We start from the raw sequence: 19,941 nt of genomic DNA, 5'->3' as shown, positions 1-19,941 counted from the left end.
TAGAAAATTCGAAATAACAAGTGTTGAAAATAATCATTAAGTATTAGAAAGGACAATATTAAATAATTAATTACATCAGCATATTCTTTCATAAAGCAACACATTCTCTTTTTATTCTAGACTTAATTATCTAACATATTACAAAATCAGAATTTATTTTACATTTGCAATTACTATTTTGGTTTATCTTTTGAAGTGGGTATACTTAGATCTGCATTTTTATTACTACTATGACATTCCTCATCCTTGTAAGGTACACTATCTATCAATTTATCAGCTGTAAGACGTAATTCTAGAACATTATGAAACTAAGTTGAAAAGAAATAATATAAATTATTTATATTTTTAGAATATTACCGAAAGTTCCAGGCTTTGTTTCAACTGCTTGAATTACTGTTGTTCGTAGTTCGTGTTCTACTTCTTCCGCAAATTTGTTTAGCTAAAACAATATTCATTTAACATTTATATTAAATATCTTTTTTCTTTTATTTTGCATGGTTAAGCAGTAGAAAATATAAGAGGTGCTTCAACAAGCCAAGATAAGACAAAAACAAAGAATAAAATAATTGCGTTTGAGATTATATTTATTAATCATTAACATTAGGAAAAATGGTGAAATTGGTTGCCTGAAACGCGGCAACCTTCTCTATACAAAGGAATATTGGGCAACCTAAACGACGGGGCATGCAGTAATAATCGTCGAGAAGACTATAACTTTTCATACTATAAACGATCCTGTACTTTATAAAAAAAATTGTACATTAAACATTTAATCTTCCTGCTCACACAAATCCATAACAAAATATCAAAGCACATCCTACGAAATTCCTAAGTGAAGAGAATAAAGAGGATTAATAGTCCCCAAACTTATTCGCATACTTAACGAATTTATATCGTATTATATCCCGAAAATAAGCATTTCCATCGTTTTTCTAAATCCCTTTATAATTCCGTGACTTGTATCGGCTTATACCATCGTATATAATACTTCTAAATCAAAATTTTACCTCTTCAATAGCAGCTGGGTTTGTGACATTTTTGTACTTTTTGTACTCTTCGTTTAACTTATTCCTTGTAACTAAGTAACATTTATCCAAATATTACGCATTCAAAGAATATTTAATAACTATGTTAAAATATTTGTACCTTGTAATGCATGGTCATCACCTTGAAAAGTTTCCATTCGCGTACGATGCAGCTTTTTAAATGTGCGTAATACCTAAAGGAGACAAATAATCTACTAAATATAAATAAACAATTATTTATTTTTCGTTATACACTTACTGAAAATTTATTGCACAGATACGAAATTTTGCTGTTATAAAACGTATCTCATATCTAGTAACCTTTCGAGATTCAAAATTAGATTAAAACAACTAACGTGTGAGACACGATTTTCCAAGCTCTTAGTAAATAAATACTACATATTTTGTCGACAACGATAAATGCAGGAAAGGGCAGCAAGCAAGCATGAAAGAGAAGTTGGAAACCACTAAACTATATAATGTTTAGCCTCAACCTCTTTCAGTCAAACGAAAGTTTAACAAATATCTTTACAAAATTTCCATCAACACATTGACAACGAGGCGTTTGGAGCAGCACTTGACGATTTGGGTATGCGGCGATTTTGCGTTCTTCCTTTTCAACAGCGTTACACTGGAGGAAACTGCTGCAACTGTTAACTAATTAACATTTCACGAAGAAATTTTGGGGAAAGGTGTAAATTACTTTTTTTGCATAAAAACTTATATTTTTTAATTTTAGTAATTGTCTGGAAAGATTTTTACTCCAGGTTTCAGCAACACCTTCAAATTGTTCATCAGCTGTAAAGAAATATCTTATTCTATTATAAGCAGTATTATCTACAATATATCATTACAGTCTATTGCTCTAACGTGCGTAATCTCGACGTCAATAATCACAGAATATAAGAATATAACAGTAAGTTAAATCCATAAACAATTCTTTCAATTTTTGGGATATCTAATATGTCATTTCGGAAGAGAAACTGGACCATTTATAACGCCTTATAAATTTATATTGAGACAGTTTATGTTGATATATAAAAATATTAACACTAAACCTACCAGCGCCGTTCATATTGACCGTCTTCAAACTTCTACAAATTTAACCATATTTAAACGTTATCATATCGCTTCATAATTTCTGACTTTTCCTGAAACATGCATACAATATATTTTTCGGTATTCACTTTTAGTTTGCTTTTTTCTTTTCTAAGAAAAAATTGTATTCAGTCAATTTGACTGGCCGACAAAATATTTTAGTTACAAGGTTAGATGACAAACAAAATCAGTAATAACAAATAATAACAACTGTTACGCCCGTAATCTTGTCATAAATCATAATTTATCCCTCGATCAAGATGACCACCAGCTATCAAGACATATCAACTCAGGCCCATAATAATCCTAAGGAACTGACATAAAATTAAACATTTTTTACGGTCCATTGTTACAAACATTTTAAAAGTCGAGGAGTTTCTTAGGGTTATTGCTCATTGCGATAAAACACAGAAAAAGTAGATTTTTTCCAACTTTACCCTTGAGTAACCGTTGGTGGAGAACGGCCAATACTCATCAATATTTTCGTATAAATATCTCCGTCGCAGATCATATTCTTACTTGCTATCGTCCTTTTAACCAGAATACATTTCAATTTGTTAGTCAATCAGTCGACATCTAAACTTGTTATCTCTAAAAGTCAAACAGAAAGCATCTCAAAGCTTTTATAAAGCTGTTATAAAAAGAAAAGTGAAGCACATCAAATTTGACAATAATTTTGTATTTCGTATATGGTGTTATTCTGTGATAAATATTTACGCTAGAAATGTCGACTTCACAAAAAAAATTATAAAAAAAAATAACGGACATAGATGAAGATTGTTCAGTGTGCGATGAATAAAAAACTTCAGCAACTGAAAATGGCATGGAAACACATGAAAAGTTATTTACAACCAATCAGAGTTGAATATTATTTATAAATACGCGTTCACCTCCAGGACAAAAAGGAAAGAAATTAATGTTGACAGCAAAGAGTGAGACTGATGTAGAGAACCTACATATTGAAACTGGGCCCGATGGGACAGTTTGGAAAGAAATAGGTGCAAGTCCCAAACCTGGCAGGACAACAGTTCATAATAATTTTAGGGATATGCTAAACGGCATATAATGAAAGGACAGGAAGAAGAAGCATTTAAAGTATGCGGGACTAAGAGGGAGCTAGATGCAACAAAACTAGATGCATTTATTGCTCTGCTATATACCCGCGATGCATATCAAGCAAAGAATTTAGATGTCTCATATTTGTGGAATAAAATTTGGAGACCTGCATTTTTTTCAAAAACAATGAGCAGGAATAACTTTGCTGAAATTATGAGGTTTTTCGCGATTTGATAAGAAGAGTTAAAGTAGCCAACGTTTACGAACCAATAAATTTCCAATGATATCTACAGTATGGCGCCGATTTATAAAGAATTCACAAAATTGTTATAAACCTGGTGCATACATTACTTTCGTATAAAGAATCGCGGGAAGAAACCATGCAATAAAACTATCAACAAGTTCAGATTCATTACTGCAAAAGTCTTGTCGAATAAAAAATTGTAAATGTTACAAAATTACGAAAATTTGTCTAAGATGCGGGAAATATGTATGCGGCAAATGCACATTTGATAATAAGATAATTTGTAAAAAATACAGCTGAGTTGAATAAGATATATCTCTATATAAATAAGAGTGTAATTTTATTTAAGTCTATAATTGAAATTAAACAAAAGTAAATTTGGACGAAATTTTATGAAAGATCATCATTTTATATACATTCGGTTATAAATTAACCATTATCTAAATTAAATCATAGAAACTATTACTTCTTTAATCACCGGTCATTTTGATCACACACGGTAGTAATAGGTATACACGAAGTGTCGGTAGGTTTAGTGTTAATGATACAGGCTTTAAAATTACTTCTTTTAGACATTAAAGACTAGTAAAAAGTAACAATAAAAGGAGAAAAGAAAATTATCTAGATACTAATTGGGAATATATGCAAAGGAATTGGAAATGAAAAAGTTCCTCAATGGGCGTACGTCTGCCTTAGTTAAAAAGCCTAAAAAAAATACCGACTGATTAAGAATTCATATCAGTTGGTAAAATGTAATTATAGAAATCAAAATAATACATTTTTATCATAGATAATTTAGAATATTGTATATTACCTCATAGTAATTATTTAATTATTTGAAATTATTTTTATAGTCGTCGTTGCAATAGTGTTTTCTCATCAATGTTTTCAATTCTGCCGACTACTTCTTATCTTTTTCCTTTCTTTACTCGTTCTGTTTTACATGCGTCCTTATCGACAAAATACAAGGAGCTTGAAAAACTCGTCTCTATTTCGCTAAGTTCCCGAATTCCGAACAGTTCAGTAATTTTCACTATATATGTACTACTCGATTTATCTTCTTTTGTCGCTTGCCGCCAGAATCTTGTTTCTAGCGTTCTCAATATTCGCATTAGTTGTCATATTCGTATTTAGAAAATCCTAATACAAATAATTAATTGGCATCAAAAAGAATGAAATATGAAAAAATGGAAATTGACATGTACTGGCATATACTGTAATAAATGAATGTTATAATAAACGACTAAACTCTTCTTACCAATAAAATCAGGATCCTACAACAAATGCAGAGAAATGGTAAAAAATTAACATTAGCGGATAATGCAAATCTATTAAAGCAGTAAGTGAAGTTACAGTAAAGATCCTTTACATGCAAAAGATTGCATGTTGTAAGTTCAAGTTTTATCTCTTCTATAGCCCAGCAGCTTTCCTTTCAAGCCCGTATCGCCTTCGTATTAGTAAAACGACACTAATGCAACGAAATATTTTTATCTTTGATTTTTCGTTAACATACTAAATTCATTGACATAAACTCATTGACATGAATTCATTAACATGAAATTTCATTAACATACTAGTAATATTTTTCTAATTAAATTAAAACCACACACTGTAGGTATTATTATAAAATTTGATTTAACTTAGAGATCTTTCTTCCTTGTCCATTGTATTTATTGTTTTACAAAAAGCTTGGAAAATCTTTTAATGAATTACTTTAACTTAATATAATGGACAGTCCGAATATAATTTGACATAAATTTTATTAATGATGAGCATGCCTTTTTAATTGTCCTGATGAATGTATCCAATTAACCCCATATTTGTTAGCTATAATAGCTATAACATAATAATTTTACCAGATTACAATAGCTCAAATATGGTAAATTTTGTAATATCTCATCAAAGAATTGCTGTTTTATATATTAATAAATAAATACATAGGTACATTAAACTAGCGTTTATTTAAACAAAGCTATCCTTTTTATTATCTACATAAAAATTTTTCTCTATTTATATTTATATATATAATCAAACAAGAATGAAAAATTGACCACTAACATAGTACTATTAACTTTTCAAATTACTTGATATATTACTTAAACTATTTACGAAATTACCTACATGAAATTGAAATGTTCCAAATATAAATAAATAAAGAAATCACCAAATGATTGAGTCATAACCTTCAAAATAATGTTAAAAGAGTGTTGATTGACAAACATTACCTTCAGTCGCAGATTATCTCCCATGCCTTTAATGTAAAAGGAAACTATTGATAAGTATAACGTAAATTTTTATTTTAATGACAAAAATAATTCAGCAAAGCCAAATCTTCGAATTAAAAACTTTGATTGATAGTGAGGTTAAATATTCCTCTATTTGAGGCAGCACTAGTATATTTACATCATCATCATATTTATATTAAATATATATGTGTGTATAAGTAATGTCTCTTATTAATATTAAATTGCACCCAGATTAAATTTATACTCCAAAATATTAAATTACTATTTTTTAAAAATTGTTATTTTTGTAAAATGTCTTTTTCATGTATACTGCCTTCTTGAATGTGAACCTATAATTTACCTTAACCTATTTTTAAAATAAATTAAAATATAAATATTTATATGAAATAAATAATATATATATATCTCACGTATTTCTTATAGAACTTTCTAACTATATTTATTGTTAAAATGTGAATGGAATAAAAATGTTATATGCACAATATAAATCAGATGTTAGTATGTGTATTTGATACACTAGATTTTAAGAAACGCGATAGAAAGCAAACAAACGTACATACATGAAAGAAAAAAATTAGGTTTAATATAATTAATAAGATTATATTTACCAACAAATAAAGTATTCTATTCCGTTTGGAAATAAAAATACTTATGATGAACAAAGAATGTCCAAGTTGTAGACAAATAATAAATACATCACGTACAAGACTTGTGAAAGATAATTGCGGACACATTAAATGTCGTATGTGTTTAATATATGAAGAACAAGGTTGCAAAATTTGTATAAATGAGCATTGTATACAAAATATCGGAAATTATGGTAGGAAATTTATAACATTTCATATTTAATATTAACAATTATAATAAGTTTATTAATTATTTTATATTTTGCTTTAGATTGCTCTCCTTCAGAGAAAAAAATATTAAATAATGCTTCTACTTCTGATAAAGGTAATATATGTAATGACGTATTACCCTTGGAATTAGTTATTAATAAAAATTCCAAACTCAAAGCAAATAATATTGAATTGATTTCTGTCGATTATATAAATAACTATGAATTATATCCTGAAGATGTATTTAATAAAACAAAGGAGATACATAAATCTTCTACAACAGAGATTAAAAACAATGTTGTGCCAAACAAACTATATATTTCAAACATAGAATCGAACAATATACTTCTAAATGTGTATCCACATTTAAGTAATAATGTAGTAGTAAAATCACCTAGCAATAAAACATCAGAAATTTTCAATGGGGTAAGTATATCCTCTATAATCTATATATCATATTTAAAAGTCGTCATATTTTATATATATACTAAAAAATTCTACAGGAAGTTAAAACAGAATATTCAAAAAAAGAGAAGTTAAAAAGTAAATCAATAAAATCTCATGATCGTAATCATATTACTGTGATACCAGGGACACCAGAAAAGTATAAATGCAATATATGTAGTAAAATTTTTCGAAACAAGAAAGGAAAATGTTATCATGATGCTTGTATAACTGGCATTAAACCTTATCAATGTTCTTTTTGTGATAGAAGTTTCATTAAAAGGTCTCATTTTGAATATCATGAAAGAATTCATAGAGGATACAAACCATATAAATGTAATCTTTGTGACAAAGCATTTCCTCAGCAAAATAAGCTTAATAGACACATGTATTCACATGGTATTCAGTTTTTATAATACAATACAAGCATTTTGTTTACATTATTTAGATTTATTAAAATATCAATAATTTAATTTTAGGGGAAAAACAATTTACATGTCCTAAATGTGATAAAAGGTATTCCAAACAAGATGATTTAAAAAATCACTTAGATACACATAATGGAACATCCACATATTCTTGTAAAGCATGTGAAAAAACTTTCAGAATGTTAACCAATTTAAAACGTCATCTAAAAACACATTCTAGTAAGTAATTATACAAAGAAAAAAACATTAAGCAACTATTAAGTTATCTTAAATTTATCAGCTTTGTTTTATTAATAGATGAAAGGCCATATGTATGTGATCAATGCAATAAAAGCTTCAAAGATAAATCATTGTTAATTCGTCATAAAAAGATACATGGAAAAGATAGACCATTCTCATGTGCACACTGTAGTAGAGTATTTTTATCTAAAAGTGAATTAAGACGTCATTTGACAGTTCATTCAGGTATGTCATACTAAACAAAATATGATATATCATATTACAATGATGTATAAAATTTATTTTAGATGAAAAGCCATTCTCTTGCAAATTCTGTGAAACTGTGTTTAGAAGGAAAGATAATTTACACAGACATATTAGACATCATCATCCAGAAAGTCCATCTTTTAGTAATAATAAGATACAGAGTACAATTCTTGAAACCGAAATAAAATTAACAAAAGCCAAACAGTTGAATTCTAAACAAAAACAAACGACAAAAAAGACACAAAAAATTGCTTCCAATTTATTACCAAAAACTCCAACTAAAGTATCAGTGGTTTGCATAAGTTCATGTGACCAAATCAGTTCTAGATTAGATTCAATGGGTAACATCACACCTGTTATAAGAACTACCAATGAAGTGAGTAATGCAGTTTCTGTTATTAATGGACCAATTAATATTAAAAAACTAGATGATAAGTCTGATACCAAAAAAAAGACATTTACGTATACAGAACCAATACCTCTTGCTGAAGCAGTGGTAATAAATAAACGTATTGAGGAAAAGTTATACCCACAAAATGCGTCAAGTCATAATTATTTTCTTAGAAATTGTTTGAATTGTACAGACAAACCATATCCTGCCTTTGTAAATCAAATTTCTCGCACAAATTCTAACCAGTAGTATTTTACTCACAAAAAATACTACACTAAAATTTTATTCAAAAGTCAGATATATACAAACAGGTTTTACACATAATATAAAACAACAAATTTATAAGGGTAAAGATATCAAATAGAAAATTTAAGATAATAGCAAATAATTTAAGAAAGTGTATATAAGTAATATTAAAAGGAATAATTAAAAGTAAATAAATTTTGCAAATATTGAAACATTTTATAGAAATTTATATATGTACATTATTATATACAATATATAAATATTATACACGTGTAGTAATATAAAGGGTGTGGACGAAAGTTATGTATGAGCTGGCATGAGATAATTTTAGATAATATATAATATTTCACTGCCAGAAAATCTTAAATATTTTATTTAACCACTGTAATCCTTGGAATGTAAGGAATATAGTAATAAAAGTAATTATTATATAATTACAGTTTAATTTCATACACAGTAAATTTTGAAAAAAGTCAGTTTCTCATTGTAACCGCCATTTGTACGTAGTTTGATCTAATGACGGTCGACATTTCCGGCGCTGTATGTATAAACGCTGCATATTTATTTTATTATATTTTACAAGAAAAGATGTAGTTTTAACCAAGAATGTATATAATTTATACGCATAAATATATAATTACGTAATGTAATCATATAACATAAAATAATCAATTTACCAATACATGATTTTTATTTTTTATGTAAGACAATGTATAATACGACAAAAATGATTTATAATTTCTTTTAACATAAGTAATTAATACATATTAAGGAATATGTCAATTAATGCATACAATTTTTCTAGATAATATTTAATCCTAATATTCTGAAAAATTCTTACTGAAACAATAAATTAATAAATAATACAAGGTTTGCGCATACTGTAATATTTTGTATGGCAGTTTGCGCATTTGGGGTTCACACAAGCATTTGAAAGGAATAGTAATCGATCGACCGACGTGCGCGATCTCCATTTCTCACACACAAGTTTACTGAGGTTCTTTGTGTATTCTGTAGTGAAGAAGGATATTTGACCATTTAAAATTATCGAAAATGGTTAAAATGGAACATGATGTAAGTAAAAGCTTATAAATTAATTTTTGTCTTGGAAAAAATAGTTTATCATTTGTGAGAGTGATGTGTATAAAGACCTAGACTTAGTTAGACTTAATTAGTTTTTCACTTTGCCGTCCTTATACATACGTATATTGTATAATGCGTGATGCTGTTACTTATTATTAAGTTTTTGTAAAATCTTTATTGTTTGTTTTATATGTATAATTTATTATATTCTTTGTAGACTTTGTGACTTGTTGAAGGTCCTTTATGATTTCTTACAATAAATGAACTACCAGAGTAATTTTAATATAAAAATTAATTAAATATCGCAAATAGTATTATGAAAATGCTGGAATATTTATTACTTTGTTGTTTTGATATAAATAATACGCAAAGAAGTATTTCTGTCGTTCTTTTATAGCATGGCGTTCACTGACGCTACGCCATTTAAGATTTACTGACCTCAGTCTTACGAAATATATCCTATTATATTATTTTTCAATAAAATTGTTGCAACGTTTAAAATTTATTAATAGGGCATCTGTTATTAGTTTCTTACATTACTATAAATTATTTATTTTATAATTTGTACATTATTTGTAATTTATTATTAGTTATTTATTACTAAGTTATTTATTACATTTATATTATATAAATTAATAGAATCCGTTAAAAGTCATGATAGTAACATATACAATATTTTACAAGAAAAGGAATGTAGCTTGTAATACAAAAGATTAGAATGTTAGTAAAGCTTAACCTTTTAATAATTGATATTTAGTAAGTCATATATACATATGTAGTAATTAAATATTATATGAATTTTGAAATTTATTTTTTTATTGCAATATTTTTAGGTAACTTGAAGTAATTTTGGAACTAATATGTTAATAAAGACAATAATAATTATAATACTTATAACATTTTATTTTTTTATTTCTAATGATATCTTTTATTTCAGGATGGAAAAAATGAACCTGAACATGTTAGGAAGTTATTTATTGGTGGATTGGATTATAGAACTACAGATGATTCTTTAAAGAAACACTTTGAAAAATGGGGGGAAATTGTAGACGTAGTTGTTATGAAAGATCCTAAAACAAAACGATCCAGAGGATTTGGATTTATTACTTATTCTCGTGCACATATGGTAGATGATGCTCAAAATGCAAGGTTGTATTTTATAAAATTACAACAATTTAATATAATCCATATATTTATGTTTTAAGTATTAAAACTAATAATGTGTTAATACTAAATTGCTTGGAATAACAAAAGTGAAATGCATAATAATATATACATTTATATTTTTCTTTTTTGTTATTTCAAATTATAGACCACATAAAGTTGATGGACGTGTAGTTGAACCTAAAAGAGCTGTTCCTAGACAAGAAATTGGTAGACCTGAAGCTGGAGCAACGGTAAAGAAATTATTTGTAGGTGGTTTAAAAGATGATCACGAAGAAGAAGATCTTAGACAATATTTTCAAAGTTATGGTAGCATAAATTCAATTAGCATCGTAACAGATAAGGAAACTGGCAAAAAACGTGGTTTTGGTTTTGTTGAATTTGATGATTATGATCCTGTGGACAAAATTTGTTTGCAACGCAATCATCAAATACGTGGCAAGCATGTAGACGTTAAAAAGGTAAGAATTATATTAATATATTATTTATTTAGACTTAAAGAAGCATTGTAAATTCTCAGATTTTATTACACATTTATGATAATAGGCTTTAAGCAAGGCAGAGATGGCTTCTGCATCAGGTGGCGGCGGCGGCGGCGGCGGCGGTGGTAGCAGAGGAGGACAGAATGTAGGAAGAGGACCTCGTGGTGGCAATCAAGGTGGCGGTAATTGGGGAGGTCGAGGAAGTGGAGGTGGTGGAGATTGGAATAATGGTGGTAATCAAGGCGGTTATAGTGGAGGTAATCAAGGAGGTTGGGGCGGTAACGGCCCTTGGGAGAATCAGAATCAAGGTAAAGGTTCGCAGAAAGATATACTTTTCCCATTTTACTAAGTATTACATTAATATATTGATTAATAATATATTATAGTACATTAAGTTTGTACAAAATACTAATAAACATTATTTTTAAGGAGGTGGCTGGGGAGGTCAAGGAGGTCAAGGTGGATATAATAGTGGCGGAAATTGGAGCAACGATAACTTTGGCGGAGGTTACCAGCAAGGCTATGGCGGTGGTCCAGTACGGAATAATTTCAACTCTGGAGGAAGACCTGCACCCTATGGTATTAATATGGGTCCTAGTGGCCGACAGTCTGGAGACTCGAGATGGCTACCACCCTTTGGTGGACAAGGTTGCTTCTGTCCTTCTCAAAAGCCAACGCGTCTGTTACGTGCCTTGAGCAACTACTCGTAGATTTGCATTTATTAGTTGTGATAACGTATTTTAATTATATTATAGTATATGTGATATACTATTGTTGATAACCGTAACAAGTTGCACAAGGAGCGTTCAGCTTATAATTAGTACAATTTTATAATATTTTATTACTAATTAAGTATTCACAGACGAAGTGTAATATATCGATTACAGTTAAACTTCGTAAGTAGAGAATTAAAAAATATTTTACAAATATTCGATTATCCGTACAATTAGTGCAGAAATTTATTATCTAGCAGGTTACTTAACAACATTAAAATTTAAACTTTTATATAAAATATCTCACTTCATTTGAAAGTAGGATTATAGAATACGAGTTTATATAGAATTTTTTCATTTTCTTGATATTATTGAATTTATAGACACTAATAAGTACTTGGTGCAACCATGATTGTGTATTTCTTATGATTTGCTGTTTGTGACCATTACTATTACTAGAGTATTATCTTGCCTGAAACCGTAATATAACCGCACCATGTATCAGTACATGGAATGTGTTAATTGTTAAGTATTTTATGAATTGAAAGCTTACATTAATAGATGAATATTTATTACAAATTTTTTGTTTTCTATCTACATACAGAGTATTATTGAAGTTGATATGCAACACTCGTGTGATTCTCTTGTAAAGTTCACATATCATTGCAATATTAATAGATATTCAATAATTAATTACATAGCGCGGTAAGATTAATCCTAATTACAGTTAATGTTAATAATAACATTCAACAAGTGAATTTAATGTTATTTGGAAAACACTACAATTAAAGAAATTGAATAAGTATATTTTTGATATAAGTTAGATTAAGACATAAGGCGCGATGTTGCAGTGAGAAGGAGCGCCTTTGTCCATTTCCTTTATTCTGTTCGAATTGAGTTTGCTCATAATATGCTAAATTATTATTTTATAAAGGTATCTTATCGTAGAAATAATTATTTTTATAAATATTGAATATTACATTATCATTTCTATGTAGTTTCTTTTTTTTTATTTAAATAAGTATAAATATTAGATTGTAAAATGCTTATTACATTTAATATCGTTTAATTACATTCTGTATGTACAATAATAATTTAATTTAATTTTGTTAAAAACGCTTCATCTCTCACTATTGTTAGGATAGTAAGATTTGTATAATTATTATATTGTTATCAAATAAGTGGTATCTTATAGAATCTTATGTAATTTTAAACAGTTTTACTAACCTTTTACAATTTATTTTTCAGGTCCCATGGGTGGTGGAAACTCTGGAGGTGGTGGTGGTGGATACGGTAATCAAGGAGGCTATGGTGGTAGTTCTCTTGGCGGTGGAAACATGGGGGGAGGAGGTGGTGGTGGTGGAAGAAGATACTAAAATACACATTATCCATGGTTACTTCCCTCACGTGGTAAGCAAAATTTTACTATAATTATTTCTCTTTTCTTCAGGATATATTAAAATGACTATGTTTAGCTTATATTTAAATAATATTACTATTTTGAAATCAGAAATATTAAATGAACATAATTTGGAGTAATGTGATACATATATTACATAAAACTTATTTTTATAAATAAGTATTTTGTGGGATTTAATTTACTTTTTTAATAGATGCATTGAGTAATTTTAAATAGAGCTTCATTGAACTGTAAAAACAATTATTATGTTTTACATAATTATATAAATACATCAAGTACAATCAGGAACCATTACTTACAAAATAGTGATTAGTTATAATTAAATGAAAGAATAAATGGGTATTAAAGAGTGTTCTTTGATGCAATGGCTTTTATTTTATTACAAAGTACACACAAGTGCGTGCGTGTTCACATATACAAGAAACTTTAAAATTTTTATATATGTTTGATACGGTTATAAAAATAGAATTATATTTTTTATTGAAATAGCACTTGGGTTTTTAATATACAAATTTTGAAGTACAAGTATTTGTACTTGTTACAATATTATCAAATAAATAGAAAATTATTTTATTTTGTAGAAATTAAAAACAAAGATAGTTTCTATATACATATTATATATAGAATATTTCTATATATATTAGTGAAGTATTTTCTGGTTAACAGAACAGGCAACAGTAGTAGAACAGAATTGTTAGCCAGATTTGATTTATTTAAATGTTATATTCGATAAAAATATCCATATATTTTGTTTTAACATTTTGTTGTTTGTTAGCTTATTTATAAATGTCAAATTATGTAGTTTTAATTCCAAAAATATAGGGATCATGTAAATGTAAATTATATAGCAGTTATATGGATTTATTTTTAATTGACATTTATTACATATACGAAATTGTGCACTGCAAAAATTACGTTAGGAAAATTAAAAAAAATGTATATACATGAGATGAGATATATAGTATCAGATAAATGTTTTTAGGCAAACTGTTATTATATAAATATATATATATTATAATTTATACGAAATAAATTATTGGAGAATGCATGCGCTATATGAGGTAATAATGTTTAAATAAGATATGAAATTTTGTTTTCATATACATTTCAATTAATACAATATACTTTCTAAACTTAAATGCATTGACAAAAGTATTCATTTAATGCTTTAAAATTATTGTAAGAAAATTAAGAAATATTACTTATTTAGAATTAGTGCACAATGACTTTTTGGTTTAGGTTTCACTTATTTTACTTTAATAGGTAAAATAGAATGTATGAGATATCAAGAAATACTATTGAGAATTATTTGAGAAACACATTTTAAATATATTTTATTTATACATAATTTGTTATGTGGAATTAATATCTTCAGTAGCATTGATTTATAATTACATCAGTTTGTTATTTACTTAACAATTTTAAATAATTTGTTAGATCCATTTTTATTTAGAGAAATATATTATGCATTGACAAATGATAACAAATTAACGCTTCATTAATTAGTACTTATTTATATTGATATACTTATATTTTTTCTGCAAAAGTGGTTGTAACTATGTGTTTGAAGACGATTTTCTTATGTTAAATGATTCTAATTATTAGTTATGATTGTATTTACTGTTAATAGAAATTTCATATTTTATCTGTATTGATAAGATTTCTATTGAAATGATGTGTTGCTTAATACTGTATGTTAGTCATATAACAAGAAATGTTGTAAGGAAATATTCTTAAAATGATAGTAAATAATAGTAAATAATTATATGACATTTGATTTTTTAGCTCAAAATTTATAGATTCTTACAGTTTGAGTATTTTCAATCATCTGAACTAATAGATTTATGACTTTTGAACCTCAGGTGAACCTACTACTTGTCTTCTAGTCGCCAGTACTTCTGTACTGTTTAGTATTGGAGCAGGCAGGGCTATAAGGCTAGAGACAAGACCAGGCAGGACAATCAGGATACAGGACAGAGAAGCGTCATCTTAATAGATCACAGTGAGGGAGGCTTTTACTTGTATTTCTTTTGGTATCTAGCACTTATTGCATATATCTTACATATTCAACTATTTATGTGAAAACATTGCATCACAATTTTCTAGATTGTGCCTGAACTCATTGTGTGGCACATATAATATCCAAAAAGAAAGAAACAATTATTAACGTGTAATTATGTTCATTGTTAGAGAAAAAGATACGGATTAATTTGACTATTCAGTTACTATGGCTAGGGATACATCCGTGCCATCCAAATAATAAATTTGTAACATTTTGTTATATTTACTGTAACACTCTGAAAAATGATTATAGATCTAGGATTTTATAATAGACATTGGAGAGCACGATTGTTTCTCTAATTTAATGGAATATATCAATATAGCAGTGTATGTAAGAATCTAGGTTTGGTATCGTGATGACTTATTTCATTATACGCAAGGTGGTTCTTATATAGATTAAACATCTCAGGACAAAAGGAAAGATGCATGAAAGGAAATGTTAATATGAAATGAAATTAATGATTTTGAAAAAGAACCGGGTATATTACGAATATCAGTCAGCATTTTCGTAGGTTACCTAGATTAATTAATTATTTAAGTTGTAATGTTTTAAGAGCTAGTTAATAAAAATGACCAGAACCTTCTACATTACTTTTTAATTTATGAAATATAATGTCCATAGTATAGGATAAGTCAAAAGTACAAGATATGTATCACTGAAAGGAATAGGGGAAAACATAGCTAGATAAGGGTACATTTCGTTATTATATACAGATATTAATGAGAACTTTCAAATATTAAATATAGAAAGCATTCTTGTATTTTCCGTCAACTGTGTAGTCAGTGGAAGCACAACTAAGGGCTTTATATTTATATGTATTCACAGTATTAAACAATTTGTACATATAAACAATCTGTGACTAATTTTGTGTAATTTTCATAATGTATAACAAACATGGATTTATGGATGAAGGGATACATTCGATCTTATATTTTACATAGTCTTTTATTATAAATTGTATGCTAAAAATATGAGCAACTTTATGAAGAAAAAATTGTGATAAATATTCTTATGTGCTAATAAAGCATTAAAAGTCACGAAAAATGTACGAAATATTTTTCATGAAAGTTTAAATTGTTTTATAATTAGTTGCCGTGATATGTATGTTCATTGAGATTGTGTTTCTAGATCATATTCCAAATATAGCAATAAATTGAAGTGTGCATATTTTTAATAGATACGGATAAATTTGGAACTTAATTCTATCTCGTATCCCTTTTAATTAAATCCACTTTCGGAAGATACATTATTTAATCAGTGTGGTGCAAATAGTAATAAATGTACAGTTGGAATATTATTTCATGTTTTAATTTTATTTATTCAAACTAATAGTTGAAAGTAAAGAAATATGAAGAATGGATATCTTTTATATTTTATTATTATAGGGAATCAAAAATGATAGTGAGGAGCTATAAGCTTTCTTAAATGATTCATTGAATTCCATAAAACAATACAGGCTGTAATCAGGCTGTAAAACAATACAGATTGTAATCATCACCATAAATGCAACATACATTTTATATTTTGCAGTATTAAGAATATAATATAGAACAATAATAATAATAACAGAATATATTTTATAACCAAGTAGTATAAATTTTTTAGTTTTATATTCTCATTTGCAATTTTCGATTGTATTTAAAAATAATAGTTAAAAGATAATAAAAATAAAAAGGACAGATATGATTATGTTGCTTATTGAATGAATTTACAGAAATAAATAAAATTTCGAATTCTCTTTCAGTAGTATATTATATCTCATACACAGTATTTATTCAGATATTGCACGGCACTGATTATAGATAAATTTTTATATATTGCCGAGATAAATGAATTTTGATTTTGTTTATTTAACTAGTTTTGAGTTAATATATACATTCGTTTGGTCTAATCTGCAGTTATCTTTTTTCAGACATTAAGTTTGTTATTGTTAGGTTTAGTAACATGGTGTTTTCTGTTTTTACTATTGTTATATAATAGATTTGTGTCGTTAAACGTGATTATTAGGTAGTAATGGAATAAGCAATTAAGTAGGTACGTAATACTTTTTGGGTATATTAAGCTTTCAGTACCTGAAAATATTCTTAGTTAGATCTATTATCTAGCAAGTATCTAGTATCGAATGTTAGAAGAGTGAAAATGAAAGAAGAGACTAAAAACGGGCAGGTAGCAGAGCAAAGGGATTCTGAACTACACAGCAAGGCTAGGCTTTGCTAGGCTTCTTGCTAGCTTCTGTTGTACAACTACAGGTAGGAATATTAGATTCATTTGTTTAGACATAGGGGTTTTAAATGACAGATTGTGCATGATATTAATGTTTTTTAATATTTCTATTAGATTATGCTATTGATTTAATGATTATTTCTTTTTACAAAAACAAAGGAGTAAATAGTTAAATAAAAATTATTATTCATATATTATTATCAAGTTTTGTTTTATCGTATCAAACAATGTATTATGTTTTATATACATATGTATGTATTATGCTTTATCTATGTATATAACATATACATATAAAATGAAGCATATGTATCAGTAAAATTATAAATTTCTTTTTCAATATACTAAAACTCTATGGTGGGAAGAAAATGGAAAAAATTTATACATGTGGAAATGAACATTATGAGTACTACAATAGTTTACAATTAAGCATAACTAATTAAAATATAATCATTATATTTTTTCAAATGAAAGATTAGATTAGAATATGTTATTTTACTTTTATTTCTTTATTTATTTATTTATTAAAGGGCTAAACACATCTAAAGGGCAAAGAAGTAATTATCTTGAAGATTATTTCTATAAATTTATTATCACACAGAAGAATAAACTTAGGTTGAACAGTTACGTAGATTGTGTTGCAAAATATTGGGAAATGAAGTTAAGATTGTTGCATCATTGGTGAATAAGACACACATTAAGTAATTCTGTTATAAGATTAGAGAATTTATTGTTGAATGATTATTAAAATATTTTTAATATCATTTTCGGACACACTTCAAAAAGAACTCATTTGAACAAATCGTATAATCATCACTATCACTTACAGTTCAAATTAAAAAAAATTGTAAGAATATTTTGAAAACATTAACTTTTGGACCTTATCTGGATGTACATAGCCCTTTAAGTTATTTACTATATATGTTAAATAAAACTTAAGTAAAAAGACAAATTCTTATTTACGAAGTTGATCTTTCTTGATATTTGAAAATTTTAGTTATTATTTATGGCAATGAAACATTATTAATATAAAATATCAGAGATAAAAGAATTATAATATTCTATTATGTCAATACGAGCTAAGAATGTATAAATGTTTAAATAGTAAAGATCTATTTTGGCTTAAATATGAATTATAAGCAAGAGATAGAAATTATTTTTGGTTTACTTCTTGTATATTAACTGCTATCTTTCGTTTTCATTAATTTCTGGTTTACCATTTGGGCTGGTACTCTCAGAGCGCTCCGTGTCACAGCTACCGTTGTCACTCATCATAGGAGGTAAGTTGAAATCGACTGCTTTTTTAATTTTACAATTATACTATTATAATATTTAACACTCAAAATTATCATAATTATACAACGTACATTATATTAATGGTACAAAAAATAAGGGAAACAAATCTAAATTTTTTATATAGAAATTAATAATTACCTAATATATTTAAAAAGTCACATAACAAATTTATGCTGTTCTGTGCAGTATAATTGAGTTATATGCAGTATGTGGACATGTCATAGTCTTGGTGCCTAAATTTGAAACTAATTTTACCATTATTGAATGTGACAGGCTTATCCCCTGAGAAGTTTATGTAATATAATATATTATAACTAGTCTTTTAGAAGGGAAATAAGTTATGGACCAATAAGGAGTAAGTTTTATGAAATTACATGCTCTTATAAAAAAATAAGTGTCCAATTTAAAAAATTAGCAAATGTTACAAATTGGAACAAGTAAGTCATAACTTTTTGAAATATATTTTTTTGTTATTTATATCTTAAAGATTATTTATTGCAGAGAGTAAACTAAATGTACAAGAATATTACAGAATGTTAAGGCATTGATATTTAAATGGATAATGAAATTCAATATAAAAGAGAAAAATATGCAAAAGGTAAAATCTTTATTATAAAATCTTATTCTTTATATTTTTTATCATAATTTTGAAAAAAATAAATAGTTAAGTATTACAGATTAGTGGTTTTCTTACGAAACATCTATTTTACATAAACTAATGTTTTGCACAAGTAAAATAATATAAAATAATCAATTTTCAACTTTTAGACTGGAATAAAATAACAAGCGGTGAAAGAAAATTAGCTAGATCCTAAAGATGAGTAACAAACTTTTATAGTTTGATTACTCGTTGGTTCATTAAGCATGTTTATTAATATTGTAAGAAAGATGTTAAATAACGTAATTATTAAATTATTATGTATTATAAAAAAACTAATTATTTACATTAATTTTCAGCAATGTAATTTGGGAAACTTTTCTAATGTAATAAACCTCTTTTC

The 19,941-nt window shown here is 27.0% G+C and overlaps 3 protein-coding genes across 9 annotated transcripts; 2 read left to right on the top strand and 1 right to left on the bottom strand.

The window, feature by feature from the left end:
* Nucleotides 1-83: 83 nt before the first annotated feature.
* LOC117231870 (complex III assembly factor LYRM7) lies at nt 84-5,821 on the bottom strand. The gene is made up of 5 exons (XM_033490734.1): nt 5,649-5,821; nt 1,147-1,219; nt 1,008-1,078; nt 358-439; nt 84-292 (listed from the first exon to the last, which is right to left on the bottom strand). The coding sequence occupies exons 1-5, from the start codon at nt 5,670-5,672 to the stop codon at nt 174-176; spliced, it is 369 nt and encodes a 122-aa protein (XP_033346625.1). The 5' UTR covers nt 5,673-5,821; the 3' UTR covers nt 84-173.
* A 291-nt stretch (nt 5,822-6,112) lies between these two features.
* On the top strand, nt 6,113-8,645 carry LOC117231863 (zinc finger protein 184-like). The gene is made up of 6 exons (XM_033490723.1): nt 6,113-6,489; nt 6,567-6,931; nt 7,009-7,348; nt 7,429-7,596; nt 7,675-7,842; nt 7,905-8,645. Exons 1-6 carry the CDS (start codon nt 6,321-6,323, stop codon nt 8,501-8,503), a joined length of 1,809 nt encoding a protein of 602 aa, XP_033346614.1. The 5' UTR covers nt 6,113-6,320; the 3' UTR covers nt 8,504-8,645.
* Nucleotides 8,646-9,421: 776 nt separating this feature from the next.
* On the top strand, nt 9,422-19,819 carry LOC117231864 (heterogeneous nuclear ribonucleoprotein A1, A2/B1 homolog). 7 transcript variants are annotated; one of them, XR_004493033.1, is made up of 10 exons: nt 9,422-9,574; nt 10,521-10,732; nt 10,896-11,208; nt 11,294-11,543; nt 11,659-11,877; nt 13,191-13,352; nt 18,883-18,924; nt 19,259-19,377; nt 19,442-19,538; nt 19,709-19,819. XR_004493033.1 is itself a non-coding variant. In XM_033490725.1 (7 exons), exons 1-6 carry the CDS (start codon nt 9,554-9,556, stop codon nt 13,316-13,318), a joined length of 1,143 nt encoding a protein of 380 aa, XP_033346616.1. In that variant the 5' UTR covers nt 9,422-9,553; the 3' UTR covers nt 13,319-13,352; nt 18,883-19,055. The 7 variants fall into 7 exon arrangements, 4 of the variants coding, with proteins under 4 accessions (XP_033346616.1, XP_033346617.1, XP_033346618.1 ...); XR_004493034.1 differs by lacking the exon at nt 19,259-19,377; XR_004493032.1 differs by having other exon boundaries at nt 19,259-19,538.
* Nucleotides 19,820-19,941: the final 122 nt, after the last annotated feature.

This window comes from Bombus vosnesenskii, unplaced genomic scaffold (genome assembly GCF_011952255.1).
Source record: "Bombus vosnesenskii isolate JDL3184/JDL3185 unplaced genomic scaffold, Bvos_JDL3184-5_v1.1 scf7180000013275, whole genome shotgun sequence".
Lineage (NCBI taxonomy): Eukaryota > Metazoa > Arthropoda > Insecta > Hymenoptera > Apidae > Bombus > Bombus vosnesenskii.
This window is presented reverse-complemented; position numbering and strand designations above follow the sequence as displayed.

Bases quoted from the DNA above. Each gene is read 5' to 3' on its own strand.
- LOC117231863 (XM_033490723.1), top strand. From the start codon at position 6,321: ATGATGAACAAAGAATGTCCAAGTTGTAGACAAATAATAAATACATCA. The intron at 6,932-7,008 runs GTAAGTATATCC...AAAATTCTACAG, and splicing joins CATCAGAAATTTTCAATGGG to GAAGTTAAAACAGAATATTC. The intron at 7,843-7,904 runs GTATGTCATACT...AATTTATTTTAG, and splicing joins TCATTTGACAGTTCATTCAG to ATGAAAAGCCATTCTCTTGC.
- LOC117231870 (XM_033490734.1), bottom strand. From the start codon at position 5,672: ATGGGAGATAATCTGCGACTGAAG. The intron at 1,079-1,146 runs GTACAAATATTT...AATGTTACTTAG, and splicing joins TGATGACCATGCATTACAAG to TTACAAGGAATAAGTTAAAC. The intron at 440-1,007 runs GTAAAATTTTGA...ATATTGTTTTAG, and splicing joins ACCCAGCTGCTATTGAAGAG to CTAAACAAATTTGCGGAAGA.
- LOC117231864 (XM_033490725.1), top strand. From the start codon at position 9,554: ATGGTTAAAATGGAACATGAT. The intron at 11,544-11,658 runs GTTCGCAGAAAG...ATTATTTTTAAG, and splicing joins GAATCAGAATCAAGGTAAAG to GAGGTGGCTGGGGAGGTCAA. The intron at 11,878-13,190 runs GTTGCTTCTGTC...TTTATTTTTCAG, and splicing joins ACCACCCTTTGGTGGACAAG to GTCCCATGGGTGGTGGAAAC.